The sequence below is a fragment of the Mastomys coucha genome, unplaced genomic scaffold (genome assembly GCF_008632895.1).
Source record: "Mastomys coucha isolate ucsf_1 unplaced genomic scaffold, UCSF_Mcou_1 pScaffold18, whole genome shotgun sequence".
NCBI lineage: Eukaryota > Metazoa > Chordata > Mammalia > Rodentia > Muridae > Mastomys > Mastomys coucha.
The window spans coordinates 113,413,099-113,440,315 of record NW_022196900.1 but is presented as its reverse complement, the minus strand read 5'-3'; the positions used below and the strand labels follow the sequence as shown (position 1 = coordinate 113,440,315).

Genomic DNA, 27,217 nt, shown 5'->3' with positions numbered 1-27,217 from the left:
GAGATGCAGGCCAGTGAGCACCAGCTGCTCTGAGCTCTCCCCTCACAGGAACCCACACCTCGTTCCCCCTCCATTTCTCTATCCCAAGAGGCTGATGGTCCGTCCTGCAAGGGTGTAGTCTGAGGGACCAGCTGGCCCTGGGGAGCCTCCTTGCAGTGTCCCAGGTGGAGTCTGCGACACTCCCAGGGTCAGAAGATCTTGGGGACAGCTTCTGTCAGGCTCAAAGCCACTTGAATGGAGGTTGCACAGCTCTGAGCCTTGCCTGGGACTTTCACAGACAAGCCCTATGGGCTCAGTTCTGCCATGCGCCTGGAATGGGGCTACAGGGTACGGGATGGAGGATGGGCTCCCCTCTAAAGCTGTGTCCCCTCCTGGCAGGACAGTCTGCCCCGGCTAGCCACCTCATCCGCGTAGAAGGCAACAACCTCTCCCAGTATGTGGATGACCCTGTCACCGGCAGGCAGAGTGTGGTTGTGCCCTACGAACCCCCACAGGTAGGCGGGGGGCGGGGCAGGGATACAAAGACAACCTTACAGGGTGGGGTTCCCTGGGCCTCTGTTCTGACCTCAGCCTGCCTCTCAAGCCTTTTCCTGGCGGTTCATTTCACGGTGGGCAGTGAGCTTGGGCCTGAGCTCAAGCCAACTTTAGTTCTCTCTCTCTCTCTCTCTCTCTCTCTCTCTCTCTCTCTCTCTCTCTCTCTCTCTCTCTCTCTCTCCCCCCCGTGTGTATGTCTCTCTGTCTGTCTCTATCTCTCTCTGTCTCTTGTCTGTGTCTCTGTCTCTTCTCTCTCTCTTTCCTTCTCTCTGTGTGTGTCTCCATGTCTCTCTGTATGTCTCTCTGTCTGTCTCTGTCTCTCTTTGTCTGTCTCTTGTCTGTCTCTGTCTCTTCTCTCTGTCTCTCTTTTTCTGTGTCTCTCTCTGTGTCTCCCTGCCTGTCTGTCTCTCTCTGTCTCTGTCTCTCTCTGTCTCTTGCCTGTGTCTCTGTCTCTGTCTCTCTCTCTTCAACTATACAGTGAGGTATGGTCATATGACCTTCAACCTTTAACCCTGCCCTCCCTGGAGGGTCTAATTGCCAATCTTCTTGCTTGTTTCTCCCAAATACAGTCTCCTAGATATGGGAGTAAGAGAGAATCCCTGGACATCTCAGGCTCTATTTGCAGGGACAAAAGCAAGCCAGCAAGCATGGGATGGTGGGTAGAGGGTGGGCAATTCCATGCTGGGGGCTAGTGATCATGAAGGCCGCCTAGACCAGGCTGGGGGGAGGGGAGGGTTGCAGAGGATGCTTACAGGGGACAGGAGCCGTGGGCCACAGGCTCAGAAGAGTAGGGAAGATGGAGGTGATGGGTCAGCCTTAAGAGGGCCTGTGTGCAGAGCCAGCTGGAGGTGGGGTACAGTGGAGGTGACCAGACATGCTGGACACTGAGGTACACCCACAGACACACACAGACACACAGACATACACACAGACACACACAGACACACACACAGTCACACAGACACACACACACACACACACACACACACACAAGCATCCTCCCCTCTCCTCAGAGAAACCCTCACCAGCTCAGGCATGCAGATAAAGTAGGTGTCTCTGGCCCTCTAGTGGCTGGCAGGTGTAAGTTCTAGGAAGGGCTGGGGTTTTATACCCAGATCTGGCAAGACTTTTGAAACTCCATTCTGGGGGTGGAGTTCCTTTTGTTCTTCTGCTCAGATGAGTCCACAGTACTCAGTACACACTTGCCACAAAGGCCCACTCACATACAACCCTGACATTTGACCTCTGCCTGTGTTATGGGAGATGACCGTGGCAGGCACATCACAGACTCTGTACCTCCCCTAAGAGCTGAAACCAAGACAGCTATCTGAGCCCAGAGCCAGCACAGTGCTATGAAGGCACAGATGGATCAGTGGGTGGGCAGCCAATCTCAAGTGAGTGTAGATGGCCAAATGGGTGCATAGTCAGGCACCCCTGGGGGTGGGCAGGAGAGCAGGTGGGCAGGAGTTTAAGTGGGTATATGGGTAGGCAAGTGAACAGGTGTGTGGATGAGTGTGCGGATGGATGAGAGGTTGACAGGCAAGTGAGTGGGGTAGATGGACACGTGGGTGTGTAGACAGGCGTGTAAGTGGATGGATGGATGTGTCGACAGCTTGGTGGACGGTAAGTGGATAAGTGGAGAGGTGGATGAATAAGTGCGAAGACGGAGTGGTTGGGTAGAGAGATGGGTAGATGATAGAGAGCCATACTGCAGCATCCTGATGCCTACCCAGAACCAGGGCCAGAGGCGGTAGCCACAAGTCCTGGTGGGCCCTGCATGCTGACTGACGATAAGCCCTTTCCCTGCCTTCCCCGCGCACAGGTGGGGACAGAATTCACCACCATCCTGTACAACTTCATGTGTAACAGCAGCTGCGTAGGGGGCATGAATCGGAGGCCCATCCTCGTTATCATCACCCTGGAGACCCGGGAGTGAGTCTGCCACGGAAGGATGGTAGAGGCGGGGTCGTGGGGGGCATGCCACGAACGCAGGAAGGGCTTGCTCTCCTCAGCAGGCGCTCAGTTTCAAGGCCGGTCCGGAGGGGTTTTTGGGAGGCTGGCAGGGTCAAGAGTGGTGCCTTGAGCTCACAGCCACGCTGTGCCCACCCAACAGTGGACAGGTACTGGGCCGCCGGTCTTTCGAGGGTCGCATCTGCGCATGTCCTGGCCGAGACCGCAAAGCTGATGAAGACCATTACCGGGAGCAACAGGCTCTGAATGAAAGTACCACCAAGAACGGGGCTGCCAGCAAGCGTGGTGAGTGGAGCTCTGGGCCAGGGTGTGGGCAGAGGGTGGAGTTGGATGCAACTGGATGTGCGTAGTAACTGCTCCACAGGCGCCAAGCAGCCCTCATCCAGGGGATGGATCTGGGGGTCTGAATGGCCGAAGCCTGGAAGCCTCTCCAGCTGGACAGGGCGAGTGTGACCCAAAGCATCTCACTTGTCTATGCTGTGAGGCTAGGAGCATGTGGGACCCTGGTCCAGCTCCTTCTGGCCTAGGTTTGCCCTGTGCTCACACCACACCTATGGCAGGTGTTCACCTGGGCATCTCAGCCTTTGCTCTCTGGCTCATGTGTCTTTCCTGACCTGCCTTCCAGCATTCAAGCAGAGTCCCCCAGCCATCCCTGCCCTGGGTACCAACGTGAAAAAGAGACGTCATGGGGACGAGGACATGTTCTACATGCATGTGAGTGGGCTCGGAGAACAAGCCTGAGTGTTCCCATCACCCCAGACCTCAGGCTGGGGAAGTCTAGATGTCACAAGAGATGGGCGAGGGTGGCATATTGACGCTGGAGGATTGAGACTGTGGCCACAAAGGAGGTGGGGTTCAAAGGAGGCTCTGTTCAGAGTCAGACCCTGAACTCACTGAGTGTGGACATGTCGGCCAGGTCAGTTGTGCATCAAGGAGGCCCAAGGGTGCCCTTTATAATAGCGACCCCCCAGGATGGAGTTTCAGTAGGAACCCATGGTCCTATAGGGTATAGCCTATGTTTAAATCCATGGTCCTATAAGGTATAGCCTATGTTTAAATCCATGGGCCTATAGGGTGTAGACTATATTTAAATCCATGGTCTTATAGGGTATAGCCTATGTTTAAATCCATGGCCTATAGGGTATAGCCTATATTTAAACCCATGGGCCTATAGGGCCTATGTTTAAATCCATGGGCCTATAGGGTAGCCTATGTTTATATCCATGGTCCTATAGGGCCTATGTTTAAACCCATGGGCCTATAGGGCCTATGTTTAAATCCATGGGCCTATAGGGTATAGCCTATGTTTAAATCCATGGGCCTATAGGGCCTATGTTTAAACCCATGGGCCTATAAGGTATAGCCTATATTTAAACCCATGGGCCTATAGGGTATAGCCTGTGTTTAAATCCATGGGCCTATAGGACCTATGTTTAAACCCACGGGCCTATAGGGTATAGCCCACATGACTCGATGTGTCTGTGGTAGCAATCCTAGTGGGAAGATCATGGTGCACTCTGAGAGAATGCTACTTCCTTGAGTGTGAGCCCTCCTTTAAGACCTATAGCTGTTGAACCTCTTAGCAGGAAAGAATGAGCGTGGTCTCTGAACCCCTAAGGGACCCACTTCCTAGACCTGCCCCTGGGAAGAGGAAAAAGCCAAGTACCCTGAGCGTTGGGGTGCTGGGGAATTCCAAGAGCAGATGAACACCTTGCCACAGCCTTGGGTCCTCCCAAGGCTTCAGCCATCCCTGTCCCACCCTGGGTTTGGGGCCAGTGGAGTCTCCCGGGCACCTGGGCAGAGCGTCTGTCTCTCTGTGTCCAGGTGCGAGGCCGGGAGAACTTTGAGATCTTGATGAAAGTCAAGGAGAGCCTAGAGCTGATGGAACTTGTTCCCCAGCCTTTAGTCGACTCGTATCGACAGCAGCAGCAGCAGCAGCTCCTACAGAGGCCGTGAGTGAACCCCACCATCTGTATGGGGAAGTGGGCATATTCTGACCCAGCAGGGAGAAGACCAGGAGCACAGGAGATATGGTACCCTGGACTGGACTATAGGACCAGCACAGCTCAGCTGGCACCTTCTCCTCCAGGAAGCCTTCTGGGACTTAGCCCGCCCTGGGATCCTGGGTCCTCACGTTCAGCACATCTCTACCTCCCTTGGAAATGTTGATGGGGAAGGGGCTGGAGGAGCTGAATTTGCTGAAGCTGACGAAGTGTTAGCTTTCTTCATAACTCTCTGAGAGGCAGGGTCTTCAGCTGCCTGCATCCCAGGGTGTCCACAGAGGGGCCATGTGGGGGAGGAGTTGCTCTTACTTCTTGTGAATACCCACTGTTGCTTTCCAAGCAGGAGTCACCTGCAGCCTCCATCCTATGGGCCCGTGCTCTCCCCAATGAACAAGGTACACGGTGGTGTCAACAAACTGCCCTCTGTCAACCAGCTGGTGGGCCAGCCTCCCCCACACAGCTCGGCAGCTGGGCCCAACCTGGGGCCCATGGGTGAGTCCCTGGGGCAGTGGAGGCCTCATGTGGGCCACAGAGACCCAAGGGAGGGCCTGGGTGGGTTTACTGAGATGACAAACAGGATGATGGGGGGCATTTGATGGCCACCTCTCCCTGCAGCTCCAGCCTACAGGAGGGCAATGGCTATGGGGGCATTTGTTCCAATCCCAGGGGTTCTGTGCCTGGGGTTTGCAAAGGTATTAGAGTTAAGAACTCATGCCAACCCTCTCCTGATAGCCATGGGATCATGAAGAAGATCCCTAGCTTTAGTCACCCTCAGTTTCCCCATCAGTAAAATGGCAATATCAAATCCTCTCATCTTAAGGATTACAGGACATGAGACTTCATTGAGAGGCAGTTGTAGGGAGCTGGGCAGAGTGGAGTGTGGGTCTCCTCTGAAAAGTTTTTATATAGGTACAGATGGACACACTCCTGACACTGAGAAACACCCCCAGGTGTGTCTTGCTTAAGGGCCCTGGAGCCTGGTAACACCCATGTGCCAGCTGCTAATCCCTAGATCACCTAAACTCCATGCCCCATACACAGCTGCTTTCTACTTCTACCTCTTGGGGTAAAAGGTTGGGCCTAGGGGATCAGCCAATCCCTCGGAGAGCCCTTACAATGCTGTATCACACTGCCAGGCTAGACCATAGCCTGGGACACCCCCTACTGTGTGTGTGGGCTTGCTCTCAGGTTCCTGGACTGCTCTTTTACCCAGGCTCTGGGATGCTCAACAGCCACAGCATGCCAGCCAACGGGGAGATGAATGGAGGCCACAGCTCCCAGACCATGGTTTCAGGATCCCACTGCACCCCGCCACCCCCCTATCATGCAGATCCCAGCCTTGTCAGGTTCGTGGTCTGTGGCTGGTCCTGGGTTTGGGCTTCATCCGTGGACCCTCACCCCATGCCTCCCACTAACTGTGTGGTTCCTGCTGGAGGGAGCAGCCTTGCATGTGGCTCTGGCTGACCCTGGGTTTTAATTGCCTGGCTGGCCTGAGGAAGGACAGGCCTACCAGGGCTCATCAGCAGGTGCTAAGAAAGGCACTTGAGGGTTAGGCATTGGGGCTGGGGGTGGGGGTAAGGTTTGGAGGGGGTGGGAACATCCTCTTTGAGACGGGGGGGGGGGGGGGGGGGGGGGGGGGGGGGATGAGGAATGGGATGAGGAACTGTGGGGAGGTCTGACCAGGAGGTGGGTAATGACTGGGCTGTAAAAATATAAAAGTAACATATATACCAATAAAATAAAACGAAATAAAAGAAAACACACCCTGAGGGAGGGACCAGCAGCTTTGCCCTCTGTAACAGACAGTTCCCTCCCTGACAGGGCCACTCCTGTTGAGGCCCGAGTACACAGCCAATTGATGCTACTTTCTCAAACTCTCTCTGCAGTTTTTTGACAGGGTTGGGGTGTCCAAACTGTATCGAGTGCTTCACTTCCCAAGGGTTGCAGAGCATCTACCATCTGCAGAATCTCACCATCGAGGTAAAGCCCCAGGTCTTCCCAAAGGGATGGAGGGCCTGTCCCGAGGCACGGCGCATCGTCTTGGGTGGCGAGTGGGGGAACTCCCAGAGACTTTCCCACAAACAATCAGATTCCATTCTGAAGTCAAGCAGCATCAGAAGGAGGCTGGGTGGACGGACGCATGTCCCGGTCTCCGGCAGTGACCTCGAGGGCTTTCTCTCTTGTTAGTGCTTCCTGGTGACCCAGCCAGGCTACCTTTGATTTCTTAGGCTGGGCTGTTTCCAGGACCCAATGTGTAAGAAGTGTGGAAGTCCGAGGGGAACAGGTCTAGAAAGAATAAGTGGGGCCCCATGCCCAACCTACATGTGTGGCACAGAACATTCTGGGTTGAATGTGGTTTAGAAAGCCTCTGGAAAGGCAGCCCTGTATCCTGTTACAGCCTAGCCACATGGTCAGCCTTGATTTATCCAGAAGACACAGGGCCCAGGGTTCATCAATGCAGCCACTCCTGCCCAGGGCCCAGGTTCATCAGCTCAGCCCCTCCCACCCCAGGGCCCAGGGTGCATTCATCAGCTCAGCCCCTCCCATCTATCAGCTCAGCCCCTCCCATCATCAGCTCAGACCCTCCTATCTTCAGCTCAGACCCGCCCATCATCAGCTCAGACCCTCCCATTATCAGCTCAGACTCTCCCATCATCAGCTCAGACCCTCCCACCACATCTCCCAAAACTGTTTTCAGGCTGAGTTAGAGGCCATGTTTGTCACCTGCCCAGGAACTAAGGCTGGACACAGACTTATCAGAGGCTATGGGATCAGTGTCTAACACCTGCCTTTCTGTGACCGCTGATGGCTAACTAACTACCTTCCCTGACTCTGAGTCATACATTAACCCTTGACTCACCAGAGCTTGAAGCTAAGGGATGAGCCTGGAGTTAACTGCCGACTAACAGCTGCCAAGGGGCGGCCTGTGGCCAGGAGATGCACAGGTGGTCTCCTGGGTCTGGAGATGCACAGGTGGTCTCCTGGGTCTTCATTGCTGTTCTTGCTGTGTCCAGGCCCCTGGCTGATGAGCGGGCCCTCATCACTATCCCCTCTATCACCCATATATGTCATCTAGCTGTCCTAGAAAAATATGTGGCTAGACACTCTGTGCAGGTGACCCTGATGCTGTCACCCACACAGCCAGGGTCTGATAAGTCAGCTACCCCTCAAGCAGAGGCTTCCTTGCAGGAAGGTTGCCCTTGGTGTGAGGAACACACAACCCTGTGGCTTCCCTTTTGTAACCAGAAGGTGCCCATTGCTCTTGCAGGACCTTGGGGCCCTGAAGATCCCTGACCAGTACCGTATGACCATCTGGAGGGGCCTACAGGACCTGAAGCAGAGCCATGACTGCAGTCAGCAACTGCTCCGCTCCAGCAGCAACGCGGCCACCATCTCCATCGGAGGCTCCGGAGAACTGCAGCGGCAGCGGGTCATGGAAGCTGTACATTTCCGTGTGCGCCACACCATCACAATCCCCAACCGTGGAGGCGCAGGTGGGGTGACAGGCCCCGATGAGTGGGCGGACTTTGGCTTCGACCTGCCCGACTGCAAGTCCCGAAAGCAGCCCATCAAAGAGGAGTTCACAGAGACGGAGAGCCACTGAGGAGCCCATCTGCCCACCTTCTCCTGCCTTCCTCTGTGGGAAACTGCCCTTGGACGCGGGACCCCTCGGCTGTGCCCACAGAAGCAGCAAGGGCCTTCTGCCACACACCGTTCTCGAAGGGAAGTCACTCGTTAACTAACTCCCTCTAGGAAACTTCTGGAACTGCCCTTAGTTACATGTACACTAGGGCAGGCTGTGGGCCAGGTGCTGAGACAGGCACTGTCCCTTTGTGGGTGGGGACGCAGTACCCATTCGCTCCTCCCCTTCTCTATTGAGGACTCTGCCACCTCCAGGACAGAGCAGCATCCTTCACTTGCTCGCCCTCCACCACAAAGTATTCCAGCGTCTTCTGTTCCCGCTAGCCACACGCGGCCCGGCCTCCGTGACTTCTGCACTTATGTGCAGGTTGATTCCACCGTGTCTTGAAAGTGAATTCAGGGCCAGAGACTCCTCTGCAGGATATGTGGACAGATCTGTCCCTAATGTAGGTCATTCTGCTGCACCACGCCCCACCCCCCACCCCCGCCCCATGTCTCCTAAATCTTGGTTGCTGGGGTTAGGGAAGACTGTGGCAGAGCAGAGGAAGGTGCTGGCCTCTGCCGCCAGCCAAAACCCCGAACACGCTGGCTACAGCAGGCTCTAGGGACCTCTCTGGGCAGACAGAGGGACAGAATGAGTCTCAGACTACTGAAAACTGAATTGTCAATATTTGATAAAACATTACTCTTTCTACTTAGTGGGTCAGCTTGCTTTTTCCCCCCTCTGACTCTCTCAGCATTCCTTTCTGAGATCAACCTAGGTGTCCACAGGCACTTCTCAACAAGTCCAAAAAAACCGAGCATCAAGCCAGGAAGGGTCCTCACCTGTTGCCAGGATGGCTGGAAGGGAAAGAGAGTCCGAGAGAGCATAGCTGTGGGAGTGCAAGTCAGACCCCAGCTGTGAGGAACAGCTGTTCTCACTGAGTGCTCTGAGCTGGGCTCTGTGCCTGAGAGCTAGCCCACCCTCCTGGGCTGGAACTGGGGCGGCTGCATGCCCCCCCCCCCCGGTCTTCATGATGCATCCCCAAGGAGTCGGTGGCTTGAGAGACAGCTCCTGCATATACTCAGCCAATGGGGCCCTGTACCTGCCAGAAACTTTGTGAACTTCTGCCATGAGAGCCCCCAGCAGTCCCTGCCAGGGGTGGAGAACCACAGAGAAGTCCCTGCCACAGCAAAGCCCAGCAGTCGCCGAGGGTCTTTGGAGCCATTGCCTTTAGGCTTGGCTTTCATTAGCATGGCCTAACAGAGGCAGTGAAGCCCATGGAGTGGCCTCAGAGTCAGCACTACCAAGGACTGGCTTCATATCAGGGCTGCCTCCTGGAAGCACGGGGACAATGTTGCCAATGTTAGCAATCGTAGCAAGCTCTGCAAACTTAGGTGGCTACCACCCACACCACACTTCATGAGTCTCTGAGGGGCAGGATTAGGGTGCACTTTAGGGTAGGTGCAGGCATCACATTGCCAGAGACCAGAGCAGCTGACCATACCGGCCCTTCCAACTTGACAGATGTCGACAGCATAGGCTCTGGGGGTCCTGCACCCAGATGGGCTGTAACAGCTGCAGCATCAGGCTTAGAGCCTGGGTGCAGGGTATGGCTATCCCAGCGAGCAGTAACACACTTCACAAAGCCTGAGGTTGGCTACACACTTCTTGTCCCAGCGCGTGGTAACACACTTGACAAAGCCTGAGGCTGACTACACACTTCTTGTTGTTGCTCAGATGAGGAAGCTGAGGCTAGACGGACTGCGTCCCCTGCCTCAGGCATCAGCTCACGGCAGAGGTCTGTGCTCTCTCCTGAGGTACCTGCCACCCCATGCTACCTCAGGAACTAGGCAGCACATTCTCACTCCTAGGCCTGTGAGCCCCACTGAGATGTGCTTGAGTTCTGGGATCTTGCCATCCTAAACGCTCCACCACATGCTCCTGGGAAGGGGTAGGAGGAGTGGATGTCACCAGGCATCTGAGGAGGGAAGAGCCCATCTCCCGCGAGGACCCAAGGCTGTGTGTCTCCCTGGATCCTGCCTCAAGTGCCAAAGCTGTCTCATGAGCTTCCAGGATCCTGACAGGCCTGGAGGGAACTGCAAAGAACCATCTTCCAGGAAATAAATGTCCCAGAGACAAAGCCTGCCGTGGCTGAGCCGCCCTCCAGGAACCGGCCTTTGGATCTGAACCAAACTTTGTTCTGCACAACAGAAAGCAAGAGAAAGCAAGTCTTCCAGTCACCAGGTTTCCCAGGAGCACTGAAGCACTAGTCTGGAAATGAGTTTGGGGGTGCCCTGAAGGTCATCTGTGGAGCAAGGGCAGGAACCTCAAGGCTGTGCAAGCGGGCCACTTCAGCCTCAGCCTGTATGGTCCCAGGGAGCTTTGTGTATACAGTTACCAGCAGCTCTCGTGTCCCTTCCTGGCTCTGCTTACCATGTCTGACAGCTCTGCCTTGGCCTGCTTTGAGCTTTGAGTTTGCAGTTCCAGCACCGGATCCCCGTGCGAGAACCCTACAAGGGTCAAAAGTTGCTACTTAGAACAGCATTTCAGACGGGAGACAAAAACCAAGACCAAACTATCCATGTTTCAATGTGATGAAATGCTTCTCCAAGCAGTATTGATGGATACAGTCCAATGACTCTATTAACTGTTTTGGGTAATGTCATCTTAGAAAAATGTCTTATTTTTTAGCTGTGTTTCGGTGGGAATTTTTGTTTTTGTAACATAATAAAAATCACATGTTCCCATGACTGACTATTGTAACTAACCCATCCCCCAGGCTTGAGAGGAGCATCATGGGGTTGCTTAGAACAAGCATAGACAGGCAGGAAGCATGTGGCCCTACACTGGCTCAGTGACACCCACTGGATTTCTGCATCAGCCCCGTAATAATGCATGTGTCCTGTGGGCAGGAAAGGGGACATCTGGGGACATCACAGACACCATAAGTGATGTGTAGTTGGCATGCTGACTTTCTCAGCAGGACATAGAGAGGAACACTCAGTCTCGTCCCACTTACGCCCCACTGCCGCTTAGGTCTCCTTGTGGTTCTCAGATTTCTTGTTTCTCAGCCTGTGGACATGTCTTAGCAAAAAGTAAGACTAAGAAATCCACTCAGCTTTGAGGGAGGCCGAAGGCTGCTAAGAGTTGGACAAAGTTTAGAACAAGGTAAGAAAGGCTGAGGTAAGATCTGGAGAGGGGCTGGCATTCTTCCTCACCTCCCACAGCTGCCAGTGCAGGAGCATCAGTCCTGGAGTCTCCATGCTGCCTGCCTTGCTAAGTGAGGCAAGAAAAGGCCAGGTGAGATCAAGTGCGGAGGGTGCTCTGGCACCAATGTTTCACACTGGCTCCCTCCCGCTCTACACAATGGCCACCCTTCTCAGAAGCCTCATCAGTCCCCAGAGTCCACTGTGGAGGACTGAAGGAGACACATTGTACTTCTCAATTCTCCCCGTGAGTGTGAAGTCATGATCTAATGCCTTTGGAACTGGCAAGAAAACCACCTCCCCTACCATCAGGATTCCTGGCTTAATGTGATAAACTACTGCCAGGAGGTGGTGGCGCATACCTTTAATCCCAGCACTTGGGAGGCAGAGGCAGGCAGATTTCTGAGTTTGAGGCCATCCTGGTCTACAGAGTGAGTTCCAAGACAGCCAGGGCTACACAGAGAAACCCTGTCTCAAAAAAAAAAAAAAAAGAAAAGAAAAGAAAAGAAAAAACAAACAAAAACAAAAAATAAAATAAAATTAAAAAAAATGTGACAAACTACTACAGAACGTGAGAGTTCTAGAATTTGGGTTAAAACTCCCAATGCTGTTTGATCTGTTGGTCATAACCCTAGAGGAAAGGGATTAATGTGATGGAGAGACCCAACGCCTGGGTGAATTTTAGCAGGTCTAAGGCTATGCCATCTCAGGTCATCTCAGAGGTCTATCTAGGAGCTCCTTCCTCTCTGGCTTTTTGGTCCCCTGAAGGCCTCATAGAAGAGTTTAGCTATTCAGCTGAACTAGAGTCCAAATTCACCTTCTTGTGCCCACAAGGAGCTCTGCTTATTGTCTTCTGGCTTGGGTTGTCCAGAGTTAAAGTGAGACCCTTGCTGTGTGACCCGTGGTCCCAAGACTTGGACCTTTTGCAAAGAGATTTGAGCCTCTGAAAGAGAGAACCCCTTTATCTATAAAAGGCCTGCCTCTGTAGAATTCAGATGAAATCTAAATGATGGATGTATGGAAGGAGGCTATTCCCAAGGTAAAATTTAGGTGGATGACTGTTCCTTTGCTAGGGTCTGTCCATAAAGGCAGGGGCTAGCCTAAAAACTCTGAGGCACGACAGTCCCCAGGGGCTGCTCAGCAGCCTGGGGAGGTGGGTCCTACCATTACAAGGAAAATAGGAAAGTAGAGTTGGGCCCCGCAGGAATACAAAAGAAAGTTTCTCTTTAGACCTAACACCGTACCCCAGGAGGTGTTGGCAGGCATCTGTCCCAAGAGGGTATAAGAGTCGGGACATAAAGGGCAAATGGAAAGCTTCATTTATGATCCTCAGGTCCTGGCCCATTCTGTAGGGTCCACCTGACTTCCTTACTATTGAGGTACAGGTGCTTCATAGAGTGTTAAGGATATAGAAACCCACTAACCAGGAATTTGCAAAGAGAGACAAAGACATTGGGGACTTTCAGGAAATTTGTTCTTAAGAGACAAAGCCCTTACATGTCTTGGTGAGCATCCAGCGATGGAGGTATTTCAGATGTCAAAGGGTGGTGACGTAGAGATCTGTAGGGAGGGTCCTTGAGTCCTTGATGGTGCCAGGCCATTACAGGACAGTGGACTCAAATATGTCACGAGAGCCTCCAGACTATTAAAAAGCCTTAACTGGACTCTCAAGGTTCATAAACAGAGTCTACGTAGCCTCGGGTTGCCAGCAGTCCTTAGAGAGGGTGACTCCTTCTTCACTGGGCTGCTGACACTCCAGAAACAAAGTCAGGGTTGTCTGTGTATTTTCAGTGTGGATGACCTTAGATGAAGGCTGGCTGTTGTACAGGACTGTCCTCTGAGGCAAACTGCCACCATCTTCAGGAGCCCAGCTGAGCCTGCTTACCAAAGACCCTCACATCTGGGCTTGTTGGCTGTTTGTAGGGCATGTGGACATGCCACCAGATAAGCCTAAGAAGTGGGGTTTGCTCAAAACACAAAAATCTAAGAGGTCTGAGATGACTGGAGTGGGGCTGTCCCCTCCCCTGCCTTTAATGCCTGCTTTGGAACCATGACCCCCAGCTGAGGTGACCACAGGCACTCACACTTCTGTAGCCCAGCACCTGGGAAGCCTTTCCATGCTAATGAGGCACCTCAATAGCCTTAGCCTTCAGCCAATGACCTCACATCCTCCCCCAAAATACATAATCCCTGGTTCACCCCAAACAAAAGGCATGCATCCAGATCCACCCCCAACAATGAAATCTGAACAAGCAAAGATGGCTTTAGAGAGCTGCTTCATTAAAGATCGCCATGGGGAAGGCCTTCACACCTAAGGACTCCACACTGGCTCCCAACTGGACTGGGATCCTGCTCAGCGGGTGTGCAGCAGGCGTTCTGATGCACCAAAGGGAAAGGCGGACTGCTGAGTGTGCTTGGTCCTCCCTGAGCCAGTGTATTCATGGCAGCATCCAGACACCACCAGAGGAGAGGCAGGACTCGAGACCACAACCTGGCCACCCAGTATCATGAAGCCCTCCCTTCAATATCCACTTATACCTCCTACACACCGCAACTAGTTCTATGCAATTCTGCTCTAATTGCACGCTGTCTTGGGGGTCTCTGGGAAGAATTAAAGAGTACAGTAGGGCTCCATCTGTAGAGCCATGGGGATGCCATCACCTCTGCAGTCACCGTCCAGTGTGGCTGCTTTAAAGTCTCCTGTGTCCCTGCCCACTGCCCCAGAGCCATTGCTCTGTAAGAAAGTCCAGTGAATCGTTGGTTCCCTGAGTGAGCTTTGCTGGACTTGCACCTTGGTTTGTGGTTGGGACCTTAGAGAAGGGTAGATGTTGTTCATGTCTCCCTTTAGGAAGGAATTTTAGCCACAGGGGCTTTCTCCTCAGGAGAGGAGGAGGGGCATTTTCACTTCCAGTCTGTCCTGACTTTGCAGTCTGGATGTGGATCTAGGAGATGCTAGTGCCCTGGTTGCTTTGGGCAATGACAGCTGAAGTATTCTGGTTGACCACGCTAGCTAGAAAAGATTCATTTCGAGGCTGGGTTAGTTCTCTGAGCCTGGACCAGGTGGCCACCAGATGGAGTGGTAGGGATTTCCTGATGGGTGGGGATGAAGCAGGAGCTTCTCTCTTCATGCTCAGTTTGGCCTTTCTGACCCTTTCGATCTCTTCCTCATTATTAAAGCCTTAGGAAGCTGTGCCTAATAAGGAGGAGGGGGAGAAGTCTGGGGGTCCAGGCCAGTTTTGAAGCTTTTCTTCCACTCCTGTGAGTAGGGAATGATGGGGCCCTTGGGGTGGGTCCTACCCCAGGGGCCAGGAGAGCTCTGCTGATAAGAAGCCCCTCCTTGAAGACTTGACAAGAGCTATGGGCCTCCAGCTATCCCCAGCCTATCCCAACACACAAGACTCAAATCCAGAAATGGAGAAAGTTAGGGTGGGATGGGGAGAACCATATTTGAGGAATGGGTCCTTAGCCAGGGCCAAGGATGTTGTGCATGGCTCTTCCTCTTCGCTAGAGGGTGGGACGCCTGTCCCTCAGAGGCAAGTTCTGGCCTGTTCAGGTGCACCTGTCCCCAGGTACCTACTATCTCCACCTTGGAGTCCCTTCTCTGGACCTATAATCTCTCTGCTGGTGATGTGTCCCCTCCCAGGGGATTGCCTGGATCCATAGACAGCTCTTTCTACCAATTTATACCTTTGGAAAACTAGCTTTGCAGCAAAGACAACAAAAATAGACTGTTTGGGGATCTGACATTCTGACCAATCATTATTACTGAGATTCCTGAAACACCCAGGCTGCTGCTCTATGGTGAGGAACTGCACAAGGTACGGTGCTGAACTCACGTGGTGCTTGGGTCTGGGAGCTGGTGTGCCAGTAACGCTCACAAACAGTAGCTGTTCTTACCTCGGAGTGCCTGGGGAGGAATTGGCAAGTAAAGACCCAAGACAACAAGCAGGGCCAGCCACCAGGGACTCTCGCTCCATTAAATGAAGCTTCCAGTGCCACCTGGCTGCATTTAGCCGGTTCCACACATAGCCCACTAATTGTCCCTTGAAATAACAAGGCTGCAGTTCGGATTCATTTATTAAGCTTAGATGTCTGTCCCAAGATAAGGCCTTCTATAACAGCAATGGATTGAAGCTTCTGTATCAGCCATGGCTTCATATTTCTGCAACCCAGCTGGAAGTCTGAGTGTTGTTGTGACCGCAAGTTTGCAGTTAGGCCAGATTTAAAAGACCAGAGTAAACACCGGAGGTCAGACAATTTGTGAGTTTGTACTTTATGCTGTGTAGCTGCTTTGACTTCATGAATGTATATTCAGCATATATGCGTATTTGGTGCCTGTAGAGGTCAAAGGATAGCTTTGAATATCATATATATGGAGTTGTGGTAAGGTCTGTATGGCCTCCTCCAGACCCACAGCATGGCCTCCAGACATGCCACGTACCGCCTGGGTGCCAGGAACCAAAACTCCAGTCCTCTGCTCTTAGCCACTCTGCATCATCTCTTCAGCCCTGATATGTGACTCTAAAAATATTTATTTTAAAGCTAGGCATGGTGGTACATGCCTTTTTTTGGGGGGGGGGGTTTCGAGACAGGGTTTCTCTGTGTAGCCCTGGCTGTCCTGGAACTCACTTTGTAGACCAGTCTGGCCTCAAACTCAGAAATCCGCCTGCCTCTGCCTCCCAAGTGCTGGGATTAAAGGTGTGCGCCATTTATTTATTATATGTAAGTACACTGTAGCTGTCTTCAGACACTCTAGAAGAGGGCATCAGATCTCTTTACGGATGGTTGTAAGCCACCATGTGGTTACTGGGATTTGAACTCAGGACCTTTGGAAGAGCAGTCAGCGCTATTAACCTCTGAACCATTTCTCTTGGCACATGCCTTTAATCCCAGCACTTGGGATGTAGAAGTGCTGGGATTAGAAGTGTAGAGTTGGAGGCCAGCCTCGTCTACATAGTAGTTCCAGAACAACCAGAGCTACATAATGAGACCAGCTGTCAAAAAAAAAAAACCAATAAGAATTTATTTTATTTATGTGTGTGTGCATGTGCCTGTATGTGTGTGTATGTATGTGAGTATGTGTGTGTGTGTGTGTGGTGTGTGTGTGTGTGTGCATGTGACTGTATGTGTGAGTATGTATGTGTGTGTATGTATGTGTGTGTGTATATGTGAGTGTGTATGTGTGTGTGTGGTATGAGGTGTGTGTGTATGTGTGCATGTACCTGTATGTGTATATATGTGAGTGTGTATATGTGGTATGGTGTGTGTGTATGCATGTGCCTGTATGTGTGTGCATGTATGTGAGTGTGTATGGTGTGTGGTGTGTGTGTGCATGTGCCTGTATGTGTGTGTGTTTGTATATGAGTGTGTGTGTGTATGGTGTGGTATGAGTGTATGCATGTGCCTGTATGTGTGTGTATGTATGTGAGTGTATGTGTGTGTATGTGTGTGTGTGTTCACGTGCATTCATGCACACATATTCCAATGGAGGGCAGAAGAGGATTTGGGACCTCTGCAGGAGTAGCAAGACATGCTCTCTATGACTGATCCATCTCTCCAGTCCCCAATATGTGTCTTCCAAATGGGCAGGGTTTGTTCCTAAGACTGCTACGGCAGAATAGAGCTGTCCTCAGAAATCCTTAGAAGCTGTGTTGGAAGACTACAGAACAACCACTCAGAGAGAAGCCAGCAGGGTGAGACTTCCCTGTTTCCAGAGATGGATAACATTCCCCATTTCATTTTCCCTTTCTTTGAAATAATTGCTCACAAGTCACATAGAATGTAGGGCACACACCCTTGGGCTCCTGGCTCTGCTCTCTCTTCCCCTTACCTCATTCCGCTCCCGGCTCTGCTCTCTCTCCCCCTTACACCATCCCTCAGTTCCCTTTGCTGTCCTCTCCCCCCCCCCCCCCCCCGCTGGACAGTTTCACATCTACTTTAATGTCATAAAGACATGCATGATTTTTCATGTCTATGGAAATGAGGGAAGATGGTGTTTGTCTTTCTGAGACTGGTTTCATTCACTAAATACAATTTTCTCCACTTTTATCCATTTTCCTAAAAACACTAATTATTGTTTATGGCTGAAAAAAAAAACCCACATGAATGTCTATCACATTTCATTCTCCATACCCTCATTGTCAGAAGCCTTTGTTGGTTCTGTATCTTGGCCACTGTAAATTACAAGGAGCTCCATTTTTATTAAAATTTACCCCAAAAATCAAACAAAAAATCTATTCTGTAATTTTATATTTGACTTTAACATTTGTAAAGCACTTGGGGGGGTCCTTAAAATTGCCTTGGGAGGTATTTTAATTTTATTCCTGTTGCTGTGGTAAACTGCAACCAGAAGCGACCTGGGAAGGACAGGGTTGCTGTGGTAAAAACACAACCAGAAACAACCTGGGAAGGACAGGGTTGCTGTGGTAAAACACAACCAGAAGCAACCTGGGAAGGACAGGGTTGCTGTGGTAAAACACAATCAGAAGCAGCCTGGGAAGGACAGGGTTAGTTTTGTTTGCAGGTCATATCTGTCTCTGAGTTGTCAAGTTAGAAAATGAACTCAAGCAACCCTGGAGGATCTCTGCTTGCTGACTCACAGGCTCATGCTTATAGCTTTCTATGGTGATGCTGCCCCTAGAAGACTAGGGCCTCCTGCATCAAGACAACAACCCTCACAGGCCAATCTTAGTTAAGGTTTTCCTTTCAAATGGCTCCAGGCTACTGAAAATTGACAATTAGAGCCAACTAGGATAGAGGAGACAAAACCATGAATTTCCTTCAGCTGGCAAGAAGTCCATCTCCCCAAACAGCAGAGAGAGCACCTGCTGTCCTGGTGTTATACAAAGTATCTTGAGACAGATCCTTCTTTATGAAAGTCTTGTCTCAGAACTCAAGACTCTCCTGCCTCAGCATCTTGAGTGATTAAGGAGTGTGCACCACTAGACCCAACCTCAGATAGACAGACAACCAGGAAGTAATCAGCCGGGACCTGGGCTTCCCCTTTTTCTCATTCCTCTCAGCAAGAGGGTCTCATCCTCAAGGTCACCTTGCGATCTGCAATTCTGGATATTACTTTGTTGTTGTTGTTTTGGTTTTGGTTTTGGTTTTTGACAGGGTCACTTATGTAGTCCAGGACAGCCTCAAACCTGGGGCCTCTGCTTCCTGGGTGCTGGGATAACAGATATGTACTATCACATACATCTTAGGCATTGCTTTGAATACTGGGGAAATGAATGGCAGGAAAAATCTTATCCTGTCTTGAGCAAGCCTGTTGGACTTAAGGAGACCTCCAGAAACCCATGGTTGGAAAATGTCATTTGAAGAAATGATGGCTAAAAACTTCTCCATCTAACAGAAGACATGCAATTATAGATCCAAGAAGTTAGAAGGTCAGACAGAGTTTTTCAGCACTGCCCAGGAACTCCAGGAACACTGGCCAGTAAGCTGTGCTGAACTTTACTGTGGCCACTGGGCCTCTCCCATAGCTGGCCAATTCATGCCTGAGTCCTTTGCTAACCAGATCCAAGCAGCTGTCAGGGAGCCATGGCTTCTAATGTGGACGGATCTCAGGACTGATCCCCACAGAGGCCTCTTATGTCAACCTGCCCACCATTGCTCTGTCCTCTATGCTATGAGACATTGCCATCCCAGGCAACAAGGGAGCTCACTCAGTTGTTCTGCTGTGGTGGATGCTGGCCTGGGAAGTATTCTCTGCATGTGTGGCACTATATACCGTGAGCACCCATGGGGGGGGGGGGTCACACCTGACCTCTGCTTCTACAGAGATCCAGAGAGTGAGACGAAGGAGCAGACTGCGGCTGAGAAGGCTGTGTGTGACCAAAGAGGAATCTCAGGGCGGATGGACCACACTGGCTCCCGAGGTTTTTGTTGCTCAGCCAGAAGTGGCAGATTGAGATCTGAGGATGTCCCATTCAGCAGTTCCCTACTTGTGGGGTTGCAGAGATGTACTGGGAGAACCAGGAATATTAATCACGCAGAGTGTCTCCTCAGTGGAGGAGATAAAATCAAACACCTGCATTCCACTTGGGAAGCTGAGAGTGGATTTTGTTACTGACCTGGTGACCCGGTGACCTTTCTGATATCTTTAGAGGCAGACCTCCCAAACCTTTGTCTATAGAGGTAGATGTCACTCAAGTCCCCCAGAATGATTATTCTAGACTCTTCCCTCCCTAGACCTTTATCTGAAGCTTCCAGTTAAACCCATCTTTAGGGGAGACACCATATACATTTTATGGTCTTCTACGCTATGGGTCAAGGGTCACACTAGATTCTAGGCCTTTTAGCTATAGAACCCACCCTCATAGTTACAAAAGGGTCTCTATGTGGTCACACCTTAAGCTTTATTCTTCACTTACAAATGGAATGATGGTTGTCTGGAAATCTTTTCCCACATTGTACTGTGTTTTAAACATGCTGACAATGAACCTTCTGACATTAGACTCCGGAAGTCAGATCCAGGTTGAGGGAGTCATGCGCACCCCACCCCTGACAAACGAGAGAGGGGGACTCCCGGCTCTGGGGTCAGACTGCTTCTCTTACTCTTGCGACATTCTGAGATTTAGTGGGAATAGTGTTTGGGTCTGCTTCCAGACCCTGTCCCCAAGAATGTGACCCTGCCCTGTTTCTATGGAGACATCTGTGATGCCACACACTGCTCCTGGGAGCCTTGGAAGCCTGCCTTTTCTTGCTTGGACCGCTCTGAAAAGCGGTCAAGCTAAGGCTGTCTTCCCTTCCATAAGGGGAGCTGCGCACAGGTCATTCAGGGACTTTGGTTCTGTCTTCTTAATGAAGCAAGAGAACTTACCTCAGGAATGCTGCTCCACAGCCCCCAAGATCAGCAAGGGCCTGATGGTGCTTCAGAGCAAAGCCAGCCGGAACACTCAGGACTCAGAGAAGAAACCAAAAAGTACCCGGCAAAGCCTCAGCAAGTCAACCCAGGCGGCCATCGGATGCTTCTACTGCAAACAGGTACAGGGCTGGGTGGAGTGCATCTAACTACTGGCCACAGCCGCTCTTCTCCTTGCTAAAGGGCCATGGGAGCTGTCAGCCAGCAGAGCTTGGTACAGGCTGGGTGGCAAGCTGCCATAGAGAGCCCAGGGGGCCTGAGGACTGCAGCTTCTGGTAGGGCAGAGCCCTGGCTGTCCTTGCCCAGCTCCCTGAAGGACCTGTCGAGGAGGTAGATGCATGACCTCTGCAGACCTTGGTCTGGCCAGTCAAGACTAAAAGAGGAAGTCAACCCAAGCAAAGAGACTGAGTCTGTCCTGAAAGGTCAGAGAGGAAAAGGCGAGAAGAGGCAAGAGTCACCTGAGCCCACCATTCACCAGGGGAGCCAGGAACGGTGAAGGCAGGCTCCATGCCTTCCGACTTGGGTGCTGAAAACCCAGCCAAGGGTTGTCTCTAACGTGTGTGTGTTTTCCAGCCAGCCAGGAAAGGAGTGGTCCATTGCCACAAGCCACAGCATAGACAGGTCCCCTGCAGCCATACCGAAGACACACCCAAACATTTGCTCTTACTTCTCCTGCCAGGACCAGATCAAGCAACTCACCAAACACAACGGCTTTGTATCTGAAATGGAAGATATGAGAAAAGCCTTCCTCATGCGGCCTGGATGCCCCCAGTTCAGTACCAGGACAACATCTGTGTCTCATGTGGGTAAGACCTTCCCTGCCCTGTACCACCAAGAGTGACTGGAGAAACTTGTTGCCTCCTGAAACTCTTCAGCCTGTGGTTCTGAGATCTCCCGTGGGAGCACAGACTTTATGAGGCCTGTGCTGAGGCTGGGGGATGACCAACCTGAAGGAGAGACACAAGAGAACAGTTTTAAACCATTCACGATTATACCTGTTTTGTTATTACGAGGCCAATCAGAGTCAAGGCCACACCCTAACCTCTTGGCTTCCTGACCTGCTTTTGCTCCACGTCCCAACACCAGCTTGGAGACTTGACTGTGAAGCTTAGTAGTAGCCAGGCACAAAGGTTCCCAGCAAAGGGAACTGTGGGATTGTTGGGGGTAAGTAGAGGGGCCACAGGGTCCAGGCTGCAAGGTCTGTACCTGCGTCCTGTCTCTGGGCACCAGGTTTGGTCTGCTCAGAGGATACACTGTGACCAGATGGGTAAGAAGACAGCCTGCATTTTGATGGAGCCCACGGCTCAGGCTCATGCCTCCATCAGAGGACTCACTTATTTAAAGATCACATGACAAACTCATCCCCACAGATCCTGGGACAGGGTGGACTTCTTGTCACCTCTCCCATTCCAGGTTCTGCCACTATGGTTGATCTTCCTGGGACCAGCTCTGGAGTTTGGAAGTGGAGTGAGGACTATGCTCTAGGCAGGCTGGGATCTGCCAGCAGTGTGAATGGTAAGGGGATCATGGAGGCCTCTGCCTGCATCTTCTGGGGCCCTGGGCAATAAATCTGCTCCCAGGTATATCTGCTGTGCCCTTATGGAACTCTTCCTAGGATTGCCTGTCCCTCAAATGCTCTGAGACGCAGGCTACCCAGATTCAGGCCTGCAGGACTCGACTCTCTCTAGGGGAAGACACTGGCACTGTTCCTTGTCGTTGGCTGAGCTGCAGTGAAGGCTGCATTCTCTACCTTCCCTGTACCACTTGTTTCCAGGCCCCAGGGCACTATCGCCTTGAATAGAGAAATAGGGTTTCATTGGCCAGAAGGTGAGATAAACATGGTAATTTCAGGCAATTACCTATAATGAACAACTCTCTCCACACTTAAGAAGGTGAAGAACCCCAAAGTCTAAAGCAGAACTCTGGGGTTCAAGAGGGCTGGGTCATGGCGTAAACAAAGGCAGGAATTGACGGTTTCCTGTCCTGACTGCCTGATTCTGAGTGTGTGCTAGGTAGGGGTGGCTGATCTGAGAATATGTTAGGGAGAGGTGGGATCTGAGTATATGCTAGCTGCCGGAGGGTAGATGTGGTAGTCCCAGACACAGCCTCTCAGTCCTTTCTGTATAGGCTTCTGGTGGAGGAAACAGACAGGATCTTAAGATTTTAATTTGGGGCTGGGCGGTGGTGGCGCATGCCTTTAATCTCAGCACTTGGGAGGCAGAGGCAGGGGGATCTCCAAGTTCGAGGCCAGCCTGATCTACAGAGTGAGTTCCAGGACAGCCAGTGCTATACAGAGAAACCCTGTCTCAGGAAAAAAAAAAAAAGATTTTAATTTGGCAGTGGGAGACAGATCCTTGCTGGGCAGATGCTGGCTTCTGATGGAGGGTGGGGAAGGTGGATGCTGCCATGGAAACTTTCACAGCAGATCCGCAGGGAAGAATCCAACTCTCTCTGGCCTCTGCTTCCTCCATAGGGCAGATCTTTCCATTCAGCAAGAGTGCTTGCGAGCTCAACTACCCACGGAAGAGAAGTGAGCCCTTAGTCCTGAGTCCCACCAGCAGCCCCACGATGTTCAAGAAGTCCCAGAGGACAAGAATGCCCTGGTATATCTCAGTCATCCATGAGAAGGTAGGGTCCTAGACTGTCCCTTTGTCCTGCTCACCCATGGGTGTCTAGATAGCTGTGGCTTAAAACAACTCCCAGACACCCTAAGTCTGCTGCTAGGAATCCAGTGATTGACAGCCACCCTCTCCCTGCCCCCACTCTGCATGCTCAGGGACATGCACTGTGCCTTCTTCCTTGTTCCAGGGTGTGGTACTTCAACCTGGCACAGGACTTGTGAATGTGTGTAGCCACCAACCATTCTGTACACCTTCAGCCCAGAAGTCTCTGTGAGTGTGAGGTCTAACAATCTGAGTGGCCAGCAAATGCCCAGAGGTTTGTGTACAAGCCAGCACAGGCTGGTGGGATCTCTCCTGAGAGTTGAGGCCATAGTTTACTTGTCTGAGACTTCGGTTGTTAGAATTTGGCATCTGGGTTTCTCTAGCCTTGTTTATAAAACAGACAGACAGACAGACAAAAAATCAGAAGCACTTAATGCAGGCTTTGGAGGACTCTAGGTTATCATCGATCCATCTGTCCTATCATTTTGCTTTCCGGAGCTCAAACTCCGAGTCTTTTGTGTGCTTACAGCCCCAACAACTTCTATCACCCTTTTGTTTTGAGGGTGATATGCTCAGGCTGGCTTTGAACTTACTTTACAGCACAGGCAGACCTTGAATTCACCATCCTCCTGCCTCAGCCTCTCAAGTGAGTTGAGATTCCATACTATTACCACAGATAAGTTTTTGTTTTTTGTTTTTGTTTTTTCGAGACAGAGACAGGGTTTCTCTGTATAGCCCTGGCTGTCCTGGAACTCACTCTGTAGACCAGGCTGGCCTCGAACTCAGAAATTCGCTTGCCTCTGCCTCCCAAGTGCTGGCATTAAAGGCATGAGCCACCACTGCCCGGCTCACAGACAAGAGTTTTAATAAAGCACAGACTCCATTTCTTTACAAGATGGGTGTTTCCCCTTGTTGTCATCTTCTGTGGCTCCTGCAGGGGCAGCCTCCTCATTCCAGGCATCCCTGAGTCCCATTGTGTCTCTCTCTGGTCAGCTGCTTTCTCTTGGCTCTAGGTTGTGCTGATTTTCTCAGATGTATTGCTTACTGTATCTGTATCACGGATTTGTGCGTTCGTGCACATGTGTGCAGGTGCGCCTGTGTGTAAAGGATCATGGGTGTTGCTCTGAGGGTGCTGTCTGCCTTGTTTTTCAAGACAGGGTCTCTCACTGAGTAGATTAGGCTGGCCCTAAGGATCTACCCATGTCTGTCATCCAGGTGCTAGGATATAAGTGTGCTCCCCTTGTACCCCCCCATCCCCGGTTTTTCTTTTCTCTCTCTCTCTCTCTCTCTCTCTCTCTCTCTCTCTCTCTCTCTCTCTCTCCCCCTCCCTCCCTCCCTCCCTCTCTCTCTCTCTCTCTCTCTCTCTCTCTCTCTCTCTCTCTCTGGTGTTGAGTTAACTTTAAATTATTGGCTTTAATAGAATGAGACGGGGTTTTTAATTCTTTTTTGTTTGTTTGTTTGGTTTGTTGAGACAGGGTTTCTCTGTGTAGCCCTGGTTGTCCTGGAGCTCACTCTGTAGACCAGGCTGGTCTTGAACTCAGAAATCTGCCTGCCTCTGCCTCCCAAGTGCTGGGATTAAAGGCGTGCGCCACCACCACCCAGCTTTTAATTCTTTTTAATGAATTGTTTTCGTGCACAAGAGTGTTTTGCCCAATCGTGTGTGTGCTTTCTGTGTACAGTGCCTATGAACTGTAGAGAAGATGCCAGATCCCCTGGAACTGGAGTTACAAATGATTGTATGCCATCATGTCAGGGCTGGGAATAAAACCCTGGTTCTCTGGGAAAACCACCAGTGTTCCTAATGACTAAGATATCTCCCTGACCCCAACACCTATTTTATGTGGGTTCCGGAAATTAAACTCAAGTACTTTACTGGCTGAGCATCTCTTCAGCTCCTATCCTTCCTTCCTTCCTTCCTTCCTTCCTTCCTTCCTTCCTTCCTTCCTTCTTTCCTTTCCTTCCTTCCTTCCTCCCTCCCTTCCTTCCTTCCTTCCCTCCCTCCCTCTCTCCTTCCTTCCTTCCTTCTTTCCTTCCTTCCTTCCCTCTTTCCTTCCTTCCTTCTTTTTTTCCTTCTTTCCTCCCTTCCTCCCCCCTTCATTCCCTCCCTTCCCTTCTGTCCCTCTAGGACAGATAAATCTGTGCTGCAGTCTTGTCTGAGAACTTGGTCTGGTTTTGGACGTTCTGAGCTGATCCCTTTCCCTTCAGGATCACTCTCTGCTCCTGATGGGAGAAGAGCTCCAGCGTTTCTCAGAGATGGAGAACCAGATGCAGAAGAAAGATCAGGAGATCCTGACGCTCCAGAGGGAGAAGGAGGCCTTGAAGAAGCAGCTGAAGAGCCTTCTTAGAAGCAAAGGCACAGAACCCCATTCAGTTTCCATCAAGGGGGTGAGCCTTCCGGCAGGAGGCCTACAGAAGCAATGAGGTGTCCCCAAGAGCAGAGGGCTCTGCTGCCTCTGTCCTCTCAGGTCTCAGCCAAGGGCTGGGTGAGGCAGGTCCATACCTGGACCTTGATGGGTCTGAGACTTGATATCTCTCATACCTGATGACGAAGAGTGCACTTAGGTGGGGGCAGGCATGAAGTGGGATCAGGGAGGAGACTGGAGGTCGTGGATAGTGCCTGGGGACCTTGGGAGAAACTGCCCATGCAGATACCTGAGGCAGAACAAACAGGACTGCCTCTTTATCCCCGCAAGGGCTCTAATGTAGGCATGAGAGGACAGGGCAGCCAGGCGAGCCACACATGATCATGGTGCCAAGTGTGTGCTGAAACTGATCTGGTGGGACCCAGAGCCCTGCTGTCCCCTGGAGTTGTTCTCCACAGGCCTTTGCCTTGCTCTTCTAGAGAGCACCACTTTCTCACCCTCCTCTGTAGTCACCCATGCATACTTGGACACATGTCTCCCTCTGAGGGGTGAGGGAGGAGGGGAGGACTCACCTAGGGCTTTTGTTTGGAGAGCCTGAGGTTGACAGCTGCATCTGGTAGGAACGGTCCTCTGAGACACCTTTGAAGCTCGGGAGGGTGGGCACACTGAAGACCATGTACAAAGAAGAGGATGAGCTACAGCGCTGGATGCAGGTGCGGAGCTGGCTGGAGCCCAAGCTTTCACTCTCTGTTCCTGCTAGGGGAGGATGGGTGCTAGGCGGCCCCAGCACCCCCACCCCAAGTGCAGATGAGGGCAGTGGATGAGCTCAGTGCCCCTTCCCACCTGACAGGAGGAGACAAAGGAACGGGGTTGCTTCCTAGAGTTGGTACCTCGCCCCTGTACCTGGGGGCATCCATTCCACAGCCCTTTTCTCTCTGCCCCCCCCCCCAGATGCAGGAGGAATATAACCTGGCAGAGAGCAGCAAGGAGCTGCACATGGAACCAGGAAGCGCTGTAGAGGAAAAGAGCTCTGAGGGGCCACCCGAGGAGGCCGCACCTGCCAAACTTAGGCCCATCCAGAGCAAGACTGGGACTCTGCTGGAGGTGGGCCCTGAGGAGGAGGAAGAGGAAACAAAAGGAACCGAGGAGGAAGAGATATCGGTGGATGAGGAAGAGAGATCGTGGGAGCTGAGGGAGGAGGAGGAGCACCAACCCAAGAGGTCATACTCCATGACGGAGTCCTTTGAGGAGGAGCTGATGGCCCAGCTGGAGGAGTATGAGCGGATGTTGGTGGACTTCCAGAGTGAACTGGAATTCACTAGGTCCAGATATTCCATGGCCACAGGTAGGGGCCAGGGGGCTGATGTGGTGGGGTATGGAAGCTCGGGTCTGCCAACTCTGCAAGAGAAGCAGGGGATGCAGCTTCCTCTCTACCAGGAGCTGTACCAGGAAGGGCGACCAGTCATTCAGACAAGCCACTCAGAGCCAGGTCCTCACTCTCTGGCCCTGCCTTTACTCTTAGGAGCTATCACGTCTTTGCAGCGGCAAACTGACTTCCAAGAATCTCAGCTGCGAAAGGTCACCACGGAAAATGAGCTGCTGGAGAAGGAACTCCGGGAACGGAAGCGGCAGATACAAGACATGACAGACAAGGTGGTGTGGTCATGCAATCAGCAACAGTACTAGCCTGTCTCAGTGAGCACAGATGGCAGAGCCCAGTAGGCCCAGCAGCTCAGGGAGCATGGCCTTGTGTAGGAATAGAGTCCAAGCTCAGGGCACCAGCTGGTGACAGCAGAGCCAAGATTCCTACCTGAGTTTGTGGACAACCACAGCCCTGCTGTTCTTTGGTCTAGAATATGTGTCCTTTTGTTCTGTGCCATGGTAACCTTGGTCACTTCCTACACATTTGCTGGTCCCTGAGTGTCAGGGCTAACTAGCCACTTTTAAAGGATGCTTAGCTACGGGGCTTACTCATACTTTTTT

General features: G+C 51.8%; 2 protein-coding genes and 1 long non-coding RNA gene across 10 annotated transcripts in view; 2 read left to right on the top strand and 1 right to left on the bottom strand.

Annotated features, from left to right (window-relative positions):
* The window catches only part of Tp73 (tumor protein p73), a 94,932-nt gene extending 84,052 nt beyond the window's left edge, over positions 1 to 10,880 (top strand). For all 6 annotated transcript variants that reach the window (XM_031379671.1, XM_031379672.1, XM_031379673.1 and 3 more), the window contains 9 exons: positions 379 to 494; positions 2,357 to 2,466; positions 2,648 to 2,790; positions 3,131 to 3,219; positions 4,330 to 4,457; positions 4,852 to 5,000; positions 5,722 to 5,854; positions 6,395 to 6,488; positions 7,777 to 10,880. In XM_031379671.1, coding sequence (XP_031235531.1) covers positions 379 to 494; positions 2,357 to 2,466; positions 2,648 to 2,790; positions 3,131 to 3,219; positions 4,330 to 4,457; positions 4,852 to 5,000; positions 5,722 to 5,854; positions 6,395 to 6,488; positions 7,777 to 8,112 — 1,298 coding nt within the window. In that variant the 3' untranslated portion in view covers positions 8,113 to 10,880. The remainder of the gene's footprint in view (positions 1 to 378; positions 495 to 2,356; positions 2,467 to 2,647; positions 2,791 to 3,130; positions 3,220 to 4,329; positions 4,458 to 4,851; positions 5,001 to 5,721; positions 5,855 to 6,394; positions 6,489 to 7,776) is intronic.
* A 4,518-nt stretch (positions 10,881 to 15,398) lies between these two features.
* LOC116097110 lies at positions 15,399 to 20,016 on the bottom strand. Its single transcript, XR_004121222.1, has 2 exons — positions 19,418 to 20,016; positions 15,399 to 15,674 (listed from the first exon to the last, which is right to left on the bottom strand). It is a non-coding gene; the product is annotated as an uncharacterized LOC116097110 (long non-coding RNA).
* The window catches only part of Ccdc27 (coiled-coil domain containing 27), an 18,314-nt gene continuing 10,136 nt past the window's right edge, over positions 19,040 to 27,217 (top strand). Inside the window, exons 1-9 of one of the 3 annotated variants that reach the window (XM_031379658.1) lie at positions 19,040 to 19,075; positions 20,188 to 20,330; positions 20,888 to 21,014; positions 21,622 to 21,723; positions 22,682 to 22,836; positions 25,077 to 25,256; positions 25,855 to 25,947; positions 26,186 to 26,579; positions 26,757 to 26,887. In XM_031379658.1, coding sequence (XP_031235518.1) covers positions 19,057 to 19,075; positions 20,188 to 20,330; positions 20,888 to 21,014; positions 21,622 to 21,723; positions 22,682 to 22,836; positions 25,077 to 25,256; positions 25,855 to 25,947; positions 26,186 to 26,579; positions 26,757 to 26,887 — 1,344 coding nt within the window. In that variant the 5' untranslated portion in view covers positions 19,040 to 19,056. Of the gene's footprint in view, positions 19,076 to 19,809; positions 19,883 to 20,003; positions 20,331 to 20,887; positions 21,015 to 21,621; positions 21,724 to 22,681; positions 22,837 to 25,076; positions 25,257 to 25,854; positions 25,948 to 26,185; positions 26,580 to 26,756; positions 26,888 to 27,217 lie in introns of those variants that run through there. The other 2 variants (XM_031379659.1, XM_031379657.1) reach the window with 2 other exon arrangements.